The sequence below is a fragment of the Meriones unguiculatus genome, chromosome 1 (genome assembly GCF_030254825.1).
Source record: "Meriones unguiculatus strain TT.TT164.6M chromosome 1, Bangor_MerUng_6.1, whole genome shotgun sequence".
NCBI lineage: Eukaryota > Metazoa > Chordata > Mammalia > Rodentia > Muridae > Meriones > Meriones unguiculatus.
In genome coordinates this window covers 62,527,036-62,538,062 of record NC_083349.1, presented here as the reverse complement: position 1 = coordinate 62,538,062, position 11,027 = coordinate 62,527,036, and the positions used below count along the sequence as shown (strand labels likewise).

At 52.5% G+C, this 11,027-nt stretch overlaps 1 protein-coding gene across 1 annotated transcript in view; it reads right to left on the bottom strand.

Moving 5' to 3' along the window:
• The window catches only part of Sorcs3 (sortilin related VPS10 domain containing receptor 3), a 604,602-nt gene extending 596,196 nt beyond the window's left edge, over positions 1 to 8,406 (bottom strand). Inside the window, exon 1 of the mRNA XM_060390926.1 lies at positions 7,094 to 8,406. Within this exon, the coding sequence (XP_060246909.1) occupies positions 7,094 to 7,711 (618 nt within the window). The 5' untranslated portion in view covers positions 7,712 to 8,406. The remainder of the gene's footprint in view (positions 1 to 7,093) is intronic.
• Between the last annotated feature and the right edge of the window lie 2,621 nt (positions 8,407 to 11,027).

Sequence of the window (11,027 nt, the reverse complement as noted above, 5' to 3'; positions counted from 1 at the left end):
GCAGCCATTCTAGGCCTCTGTAAACGCTACCGAGTAAATGGGTAGAACTATAACATACTCAGGTAAAAGTACATGAACACTTCTGGAAGGAAAATGCTTTGTTAACCCAAAGGAGTAAGGAGAAAATGAATAAGGAATGGGGCAGTCTATTCTGAGAGAAAAGAACAGTTGGGGCTCCAGCTGTAGGGTGTGATGTTGCTGCCTAAGCCTGTGCTTCATCCCCGGGATGAGTAATTTGATGAGGACGGTTCCCAAGAGCACTTCCAACCATGGCATTCTGTAGGTGTAAAGATGCCTGTAGTATCTCCCACAGTGCTGCTCTCTCCTCCAAACTCATAGCCTCAAACAATAGATCGACAATTAGCCACACATCACCCCATGGCATCTGTCTTGTTGTCATGTGTTATTTAACTTTACAGAAGAGCAGGCTCCCATCCAAGGCATACAAAAGGGACCTCGAGGCGAATGCTGTCGAGTCTTTGTTTTTCACCTCTCCATCACATCCTATCAAGCCCCAGTAGCCAAAGCATAGATGTCAAACGTTCAGCAAATGGCTGAACACCCTGTGTGAGTAGATATCTAATCTTTGAAGCACATGAGAAGTCAGTATCATTGACTCTTTATTTCTAGCCTCCGTCGAGTGGAGTAAGGCTCTCATGGAATCTTGTGCTAAAATATATATGTAAGGGTCTAGAGAGATCAGTGAAGTGTTTGCCATACAGCACCACGTTTGAAAGTGCTGGTCAGTGAAGCCCCAAAGATCTCTCTCCCCTAAACATTACAGGCTGTTGTCATTGCTGTTGGTTGCCCTGCAGAACCTGAAGGTTCTATTGCTGAAGGCAAAATGTGCTTAAGAACATGGAGAAAGCTGGGCACGGTGGCCCACACCTTTAATCCCAGCACTCAGGGAGGCAGAGGCCGGTAGATCTCTGTGAGTTGGAGGCCAGCCTGGGTCTGCAAAGCAAGTCCAGGACAGCCAAGGCTACACAGAAAAACCCTGTCTCAAAGAAACAAAACAAAACAAACAAACAAAAAGGATATGGAGAAAATAATCTGGGACTGACTCTACTGGCCAGCCTTCCTCCCTACTGGCTAGCTTTCACAGTGCCCTGCACAGTCTAGAAGAGACAAGCAATCATCAGTTTTACTCATCTCTGAACTCAGAGATAACATAAGGACCAGCCTGGCAAGACATGCCCACTGGTGCAACTGTGGCACAAATGTCAGGGGGTCACCAAACACTCTCTGATAGGATTTTAGCACTACTGCACAAGATGGAACCCATTCATGACACCATCCGCAAAGCCAAGAACCTGTGTCTAGATAGCTCATGGATCCTACTATTATTCTGTGGAAATGACATAGCACAAAGCTCGAGCTCAATACCTATCATTCATATAAAAACAGACATAGTAGCATGTGCTTATAACCCCAGCACTGGAGAGGCAGAGACAGAAAAACAGCAGGTTGCTGGTCAGCCAGTCTGGCAAATCAATTAGCTCTGGGTTCAGTAAAAGACCATATCTCAAAAACTAAGGTGGAGAGTGACTGAGGAAGATGCATAACATTGACCCTGACCTCCCTACATGTACAAACATGTACATGCACCTATACACACACACATACACAGAGAAAGTGAGACAGACGGAGAGACAGAGAACATGAGACACATGAACATGAGCATACATCCAAAGAAATTCCCAAGTGAAATTACAAACTGAATGCTTACATTCAAGGTTACTAAGAAATGGCCTTTGCCTGTTTATCATCTGAGAGTGAAAATTATTTCCTCTTTCCCCGCAGTTAGATACCATCCAGCTCTCCAGAGCAAAATGCTGCTGAGTCATGTGACACACACAGGAACAGAACCCGTAATCAGTCTAGAACATTTATTTTACTGTTCATCCCTTCCCCTCCAAATACTAAACAATATCAGATTATAGTAACAAACCTACTAAAAAATATCAAATATGTGGTTCAGTGTAAATTCTATAAGTCACTAGGAAAAGAGAAGTAAACGTTTCCTGGGAAGTTTGTGCAGTGGCCTGTTTTTGTGTGGGGGACTGAGTCGTGAATAGGTGCATGTAACAGAAGGGGCAGGTCTTGGAGCAGAACCAATCAGAAGACTTGGACAGGGGGGCTGCTGAGGAGCTGACCATAAGACAGTAAATTGCAGAAGTAGACCTAGGACACTCAAAACATGCAAAACACGCCTTTAATGCCATGACGTGGGGCTCTGGATATGAATTTAAGAAGCCAAGGTCCTCGCACTAGAATAGAGACATGCAAAACCAAGCCATTCCTCGTTACAGTGTCTGTCAAGTTAGGAAATCATGTCTCTGAAAATGATTTCAAATTCCTTTGTACCTGTGCTCCATGAAAATGGAAAGCACCATTCATTCACCCACTTATCCAACCATCACTAAGTACCTAAGTGAGACAGAATGCCCTTGATGTACTGCCTGCCAAGAATAAGAGGATCCATCCAGTCCCTTCACACACACACACACACACACACACATACACACACACCACACACACACACACACACACACACACACACACACACACACGAGAATAATCTTGGTTACCAAAGTTTCCTTTCTGCATCACAGCCATTCTGGCCCATCCCGTATATTCTACCTCCTCTTCTAAAGGGTCTTATAAGGGAAATATCTCTCACCACCCAAAAGGCCAAAGGAAGGTAAAATTACAGTTGGGTCGGTAGATGAAGCCTCAGATGGCTCATGTGCACCTAGACCTGTAGGAACTGCCAGCTTCCAGGAATGGACCTTGTGTCTGTGTGTTTGGCTCTGTCAAACTTCTCTGTTCTTGTCAGGTGACTCTGGTCCATAGATCTCTGCTCCCAGGTTTCCCCTAGTGACAACAAAGCTATACAGCTAGAGAAAAAAAATCAATAAAATAAAAGAGCTTCCTGAGCTTTCTTACCGCTGGATCCACCAGCCCTCTACTCTTAAACTCAACACTACTAGAGAAGGCACTACTCAACTTTCCTTTCTTGCCAATCAAAACTCAAGTTCCAAACATGGCATTTCAGCTATCATTAGATAGGGCCTCCCGATGAAGGCATTTGCTTCTCTGCTCACCTTGGAAACCAACACAGGATCTGGAGCAAATCAGAGCCAGTAACACAGTCATCAGCAGACCCTTTGGGCAGACAAACAGTCTTGGCATACCCTTCCTCCCCCATCTCCACTCCTGGCGGGCAGTGACCAGGAGCAATTAGTGCTGTTGTGTCTCAGTGTGTTTCCTAGCTATGTCTCAGCTGAGACGCCTTCCCTTGTAATATTAATTAAAAACAGATTTTTTTGGCAAACCCCTGAAGAATGGTTTCTGCGGTGGCAGGCTCCTTTATTAAGCCTCGGAGAAGGCAAAATGCATTAAGATGTTGTGACACTGGGACGAGGAAGGCTAGGCAATCCAGCCAAAAGCTGCTTGAAAAATCAGTTTGGGAGCAACAGAAAGATGCTCTAGCAAGTGAAAAACAATGAACCTGATAAAATCTGTCACTGTTTTGCACATTAGGAGTAAATGTTTTAGAGCACTGGCTAGCTGCATTCTCTGTGAGTAGAAAATCCCGGCCCATCTTACATCTTCTAACCCGCTCCAGGTCAGGCACAGACCTGGAGTGACCCGGCATCTCCTCATCTCTCTTCCCTAAAGCTTCAGGTTGGGCACATTAAGTGAAAACTACCTGCCAAGTCATCCCAAGCAGACACACTACAGGGGCATTGGGCTGCCAAGCCACTATGCCTGAGCAGCTAAGGAAGGATACAGAATAGGAGTTAATCCAAGAAAGAAGAAGTAGAAGAAAGTGGGACTGGGCCCTCACACATCTACACTCCCAGGGCCATTTGCCAACTCACTGAGCAAGCAAGGAAGCCTCTTCCCCCATCTGAAGGAAAAGGACAGAAAATGTTTTTCTGTTTGCCTGTAAGCCATGGGGATTGTGCCCCTCCCCCATGTTTGTGAAACACTCTCTAACCCATTAGTCACCAGGAGACAAGCAGCAATTGGAGAACATGGGCAAATCTCCTCCAGGGCAGAGGTTCCAAGGCCATGGCTACAAACCTCACACTAGCCAAGCTAGTGCCATTAGAGCCAGGCCCCACAACTTGATGAATAAAGAAAGCTTCTTCCTGCCTTGTCTGCAAGCACCTCCTCCATCACCACCCAACCAAACCCACCCCAGTTATTATACCAAAGTAAGCATTTGCCCCAGCAATCAGAATGGGGCCAAAGGTCCTAGGTAGCATGAAGGTTTGAACGATCTATGAACCAGCTCCTGGGGACGGCTGGCTGTGCTCTTGGCCACTTCACTGCTCCGGCACAAACACAGTAGCCCTGTCCTTATATACAAAGATCTCTTCTTGGCCCTGTGCTCCTGGAGAACACACGCTGAGCCAGGAGGGTGGGGCTGAGGATGCCCGGCTACATATTTCTGACTGTAAACTCCACCAAAATAGAGCTCAGTGGTCAGGGACTAACACCCACCACCACCAATGAAGTCAGTATCAAGAGCTGAAGCTCACCGTGGGCACCTGGGAGGAAAACAGGAAAACCCCAACTGCTAATGCTGGAGCTGCTGGGCAAAGGGCCTGCTTCCTGCTTCAGAAGCCATAGGAAAAGGTGCCATTGTCTTTCCAGGCCAGAAGGGTCTGCTGAGGCCCCATGGTCTCTGGCTTGTGACAGCTCCCTCCACTAGGAAGCAGTAGTAAGAAGGCCGCCTCACCTGCTCTTCTTGCTGTTGGCAAAGGAGGGAAAAAAACATACTGCTGAGGCTGCTCCCACACTCCTCCAAAGAGTTCTCCCTCCTTACAGAGCTTCCCAGGCCTGCCACAGACACCTTTCTTCACAGTGCTGCAGACAATGTGTGGTCAAAAGGCAGGTGCAGCCTAGGGACTAAGTAAGCAGTCCCTCTGTGGGGATGAGCTGCCTTGTTCTCGCTGGAGCAGTGAAGCTAGCCAAACCCAGCCAGCAGGTCCCGGGAGCCCTTTCATAGATAGATCAAACATCCATGCCCCACTGCTCTGCTACCCAGGACCTTGGCCCTCTGGTGATTGAAGGGGCATTTCCCCAGTGGGCAGAAGCCTGACCATCCCTCACAGCCTCTGCTGCTCAAACACCCTGAAGCTGGGCAGAGAAGGCCACTCACACTTCCCTACTATTTGTGAGAAGTATTTTCTCTCTAAAGTCCCATCTCCAGGGGCTTTGTCAATATTTTTAAATGTCTCTTAAAATTAAAGCAGAGATGAAACACTTCCAGCTGAGTGAATTTAGTGATAAAGCCACACATATTCAAGGAGAAACCCAGGAACACTCCCCACAATTCCTAATTATCAAACTTAAATGAAGTCAGAATTCACAAGCTCTGCTTCCAGAGAATCATTCCTCCTTCTCCCGCCCCCCTCCCCCTCCCTCTCTATCCATCCCTCCTTTCTCACCCCCTGCACACAAAAATATCTCTTGGGGATCTGGAAGCAAGTCTTCAATCACCCAGCCCTGCAAAGGTGCACCGTTGCCCAGCCTCCACCCGGTGCTCAAAACCATCCAATCCAAGGCTTAAGGTGGCAGGGGAGGGGGTGCGATCCTAGTGGAGGCAGATGAAGCCATCAGTCACCCAGCTGCCCGGTGAGCGTCTGGACTCTTAGCCTCCTTAGAACCCAGCAACTGGTACCCAGGCTTTGCTGCTCCAGCCCCACCCCCACTGTGTATCACTGACAACCAATAAATCTGTACTTGGTTACTGCTTGCGTGATGAGCTCTGCAGCCCCCTGCCTTCCGTGTTATTCAATACTCAGCCCTATGACCCTCGCACTCTGGTAAAATAAGGCAAACATTTCCCCAGGGAAGTCTTTCCAAAGGACTGTCATAGAGAGATGAACAAAAGGGGTGGCAGTTGCCATCAAATAAGCTCTCAAAGCTGCTTGAGAACCTCTCGTCCTCTTAATGGAACCCCTGTTCTGCCCTAAGTCTGGTTCTCACGTGAACTAGAAAGCCACACCAGGAAACACACACACACACACACACACACACACACATTTGGTTTGGCAAAGCTAGGTGAGATAGCTAGGGACTGCCAGAGGAAAGAGACTGGGAAGGTTCATGGAAGCCAGTTCTTGCTAGGTGTCAGTGAGGTAGGTAGAGCCCCTTTAAGCAGGTGCTGCCTGCAGCTGCCCCCGCTGCCCCAGAGTGGACCTTACTCAGCCAGCGGATGCCACATTCCTGAGCTCCAAATCCTCTGAAGCAGGTTTAAGGAAGGTGCCACCTCTTGATGCAACAACATCTTGGGGGCCCAGACTCCAAGGAAAAGGGGGTTTTCTGTGCTCAGAAAGAGCAGGGGCTCAACTCTAATCCCGGAGTCCCAGAGCCATTTGCTGGGCAGAACGCAGGGCCAAAGTGAGTTTTCGCTAGCCTACTCATGAGTGCAGTGCAAGCATGAGAATGAAGGGTGCGGGGATTTGCTTCACGCCTTCAACTTTTTCCTGCCTGCCCCACCAGGAAAGCCTTCCAGATTGGAAGATGCGGACGGTTCACACTAACATGCTGAGTGCCTAGCCGAGACCCCAAAATGAACAAGTGTACCCGTGTCTCTGTGGCCTCAATCTCCCTATCTCCCCGGTTCCCTTCGCATGACCCGGGGGGAGGCGGTAAAGGGGAATCCCACCAGTCTCTGGCATCTGTCTACAGATTTCTCCACATCAGCCCGTGTTTGCACCCACGAATTCAAGTACTCTCTCCCCTGAAAAGAAAAAGTGACTCTCCAAGCTGCATGTGGGAGAGAGCGACCACAAAGCCCTTGCCCAGGCAGCTTTAAACCACACTTTCCTCTTGGCCCTCCAGACAACCTGTCCTAGGGGCTTCCGTAAACAGATGCTCAGGTCATCTTACAACAAAACTCTGCTAACCTGTTGGGGGCGTGAAGGGAGCAGGACAAGCCCTCTCTAAAAGTCTAGGCTCTCTGATTCTCCACCTGGACCCCGAGCAACTATCTGCCCCTTGCCTCCACCCTCATCCCCGCCTTCCCCTTAGCTGTCAGGAGACTAGAGATCTGTGCCAGAAGGGTACTCACGCTGCTGTTGTGTCCCGACCAGTGCACCATGGCTTGATTGTGGGCTGAGTCCCCTGTCAGTGCAAAAGACGTGCTGGGCAGCCTGAGCTCCTCGGCCGAGGGTCCTCCCGTCCGCGTCGCCTTCACCTCCTCCCGGGAACCCTTGGTCTGAGGGCGGCTTCCTCTGGCACCATCTGCGGGAGCGGTGGCCCAAGCGTCCCCGCGCTCCAGGGTGCTGGGGGGTTGCGCTCGGCGGGTCCTCCTCGCACTGCCCGCCCTGCGAGGGGCTGGGATGCCCCGGACCCACCTCGCGCCTCCAGGCGACGTTCCCTCGGCTTCAGCCCGCGTCTCCCCGCCGCTCGCCTGGGGGAGTAGCTCTAGCCTGGACCGGCGCCTCGGCGCGGTGGCTCTCCGTGCAGATGCCAGCTCCTCAGGCCACCGGTTCACCGCTGCCCGTGGCAAGAGAGGAGGCAACGCTGGTGGCCGCGAAGCCGGGGACACCAGGCGCCCGGGACCTCCCGTCGTGCCCCAAGTGATCTCGGCGCCAGCCAGGACCCACGTCGACAAGAGTAGCAGCCCCGTCCGGGCCAGGGGCGCCCCGAGCCAGCCTGCGGGGCGCTCGGTGCCTGCCGCCTCCATCCCGCTGCGGCGACCGCGGCTCGGGCTGCCAAGTGTGTGGCGCCCGCCGAGGTGCGGGTCCGGCGGGGGAGGGGGCGGTGCGCGCGCCGGCGAGCGAGCTAGCGAGTGTGTCTGTCGGGGGAGTGGGGAGAGGGCGGCCGGGAAGGAGGAGGCTCGGGCGGCTCGAATGCCTCCCCTGTCCCCTTCTGGACAGCTCGCTCCCAGGTCCAGAGGGTCGTTCCAAAACCCAAAGGCAATCACTAAATGCTCCCCCGATGCTCTGGCGGTTTGTACGCTGTCGTTAAAATGCCCCCTCCCAGGTCTCTTCCACCGACCTCTCTCAGAAATTTGGTGGAATGGAGTGCCCAGAGGAAATAAGGAAATCCTCTCTTAAAACGGGCAACGCTAGCCGGATCCCGGAGGAGAGGCTGACGGCAGACCCCACGCCGGAGTCTCTCGGAAACCTCCAGCCTGCTGCGGGCGCGGAGTTGGGGAGCCGCTCCTGGCTGCGTTTGGGGATTCACTCTTGGGTCTGTTCTTGGGAGCCGGAGACAGCACAGCGCTCGGGGAAGTGTAGGCTCTCCGGGAGGAGGAAGAGGAGGAAACTGTTTCCAGTGCCAACTGTTCTCTGCTAGACCCCAGGGCGAGCCCGGAGCTTCCGCGCGGAAGCCAAGCGCGGGATGGACCCACGACTCTGCTCTGGGCTCCCCGCCCCCGGAGGCCTGCGCCCCCTCCCGCTGCGGGGGCGCGGGGAGTGCGTGCGTGCGTGCGTGCGCGTGCGTGCGGGCGGGCGGGCGAGGGAGGACCGGGGTGTTCCGGGGCTGGCGGGAGGGCGCCTCGGGGTGGTGGGGGTTCGTTTGGGGGGGCAACTGGTTGAGGTGGTGTGTGTGTCGGGGGAGGTGGTTGTTGCTGGGTTGCGGGGTGGGTGAGGCGGCGAGGCTCCGTGCGTGCGCGTTTACTGGAGCTTGTGTGAGTGAGAGCGGCGGGGCGGGGCGCGAGGTGCGCTCGGGCCGTGGGTGTTGGAGGATCAGGCAGAGGCTGTGTTTGCGTCTCCAGGAGCCTGTGAGTGGTCAGAGGCAACGTGGAGAGCAAGGTCCCCTCTTCCTGAGGCGCCCCCGGCCCCCCAGCACCTGTGGACATAAGCAGCCTGGAGCTCTGAAAAGCGAGCCTGAAAGCCGCTGTCTCTGTCAGGACCCTGTGAGAGGACCCTAGCAGAGACTCTGTCTCCACCGGGAAGATCCAGGTCCCATCTTCCTGCCAGGGACTGCTAGGTCTGGCCCTCCCGACCCCCAGACGCGATTCTGAGCAGGGCCGGTTGTTGCTTCAAAGTGCCAGCCACTATTTGGAAGGTCCCTGCCCAAAACATCAGGGCTTTCAGGTCCCCAGTCCGCCGTGGTAGGAGGACAGTATGTGTGTTGATGTGATGGCAGGAAGACTGAGACTTCGGTGAGCAGGAGAGAACAAAGCCTGAGGAGCCGCTGGAGACGCGGTTTACAACCTTTAGGGCAGGTGACCTCTGGGGAGCACCCGGGAAATTTAGTGGTTGAGAGTGGGGCATGGGGGGGGGGTGTGCTGGAGGGACTGAAAAGGGCTGAAAAGGAGCGGAGTGGCGCGTTAAAGCTGAGCAAGGGACACAGCCTCCAAACTGTTCCTTCCTCTTGGGAATTAGAGGAGATTCTTAGTAGAAGGTGAGAGCTGCTGCGTATGGAGAGGAATTGTGGTTGGAAGCGGGGAAATACAGAACGGGGGAATAGAGGAAAGGCGGGGAGAGGGTGGTGCAAAAGAACTGGAGGAACTCCGAGAAATCCCCGGAAACTTCCGGAGGTGTGCACCCTGCAGCGGAGAGGCGAAAGCCAGGAATTCCCGGGAGCCTCACCTTTTGAACTTGCTTTCCCACCAAAAGTGAAAATTGGGAGCGGAGCAGATGGCTAGGATGGACAAAGGAGGCAGAGAAAATGCCCACCCAGAATGAAGTGGACCTAGCTTTCGTGGGTTTTCCCAGACCCAGGGCAGTACACTGCTGCGGAAAAAGTTCCAAAGCTGCAGACCAAGGTGGGCGCTGGAGTCACAGCTAAGACGGAACAGGTGATCTGCTGGTGCCCAGCGCCCCTACCGGACGAAGCGGGGAGCTGCAGCGGGAACGTAGCGAGAAAATTTTAGTTCTTCTGATCTTCCAATCTGGTTCTAGGCAAAGGTGACTTAGGTGGTCCCGTCTGTCAGTCCGCCTCTCAATACAAGGCGCTTACAGCCTCCCAAGTTTTCCCACAGGGGAGGTGCGGGTCAGTTTCCGCGCCACACACCCTTCCCCCAACACACACACACACACACACACACACACACACACACACACACACACACACGGGAAAGCAATCCCAGAACCGCTAAAGAGAGGTTCCCTTTCTCATCAGGAGCATCTAAACCTGTGATTCCCAAGAGAGACCTTCCTGGCTGACTGAGCAGCTAAAATGGTGGGGTAAAGGCGCCTAGAACCCTCTCTCGTGGGTGTGACAGTTTCTTGTGTGGCCTTCTTTGATTCATCGTTTATTGCCTACTTTGACATCATTCTCCCCCTCTCTACATTTGCCTAAAAATTCTTTTGCTCAGTCCTCAGCGACCTCTCCAAATCCATCCACCCTTCTCTAGTACCCAAATGGCTCGAAGCATTCTCCCTCACACCTCCAGTGTCTCCTTCGCCAGCGGCTTCCTTCTGGGCTTTTGCATCTGATGATCTCAGGTGACCAGGGCCCCCTATGCACACAGGTGCCACCGCATCTCCACAGCCTCTCACTGTAAAGCTCTTCTCCAGCTTGCAGATATGTTCGGATCTCCCAGGCTAGCTTCAATCACATTCGATTAGCTTGTCCTGGCTCATCTTGAATTCTGAGTTCTATCTTCTCTCATACCCTTAACATTCCTCTCTGTCTCCTGACCGTTGCATACTCGTTTGTGTCGTAGTTATTTTCTGCTTCTATAACAAAGTACTCACGGATGAGTAAGTACATTATTTAAGTTTGTTTTGGCTCACAGTTCTAGGAACAAGGGAGGTCAAGATCTGGCAACCACATACGGTGAGGTTTTCATGCTTGTCACAGCATGAAGGATGGTATCACGTGTGGGAGTGTAAATGAGTGACACAGAAGAGGTAACCAGCTTCACAAGAGCCCATGATCTTCAGTAGTAATCTAGTTCCTGCAAAAGATAGAACTCTCTCAAGGCTGCGTTAGTCATAAGTCTAATGGCACCATTACCCCAACATCACGCTAAGGAACTAAGTCTTTTCCTGAGTATTGGCAGGAAGAACCACATTCAAAACCGAGAATATGCATGCCTATGCTAG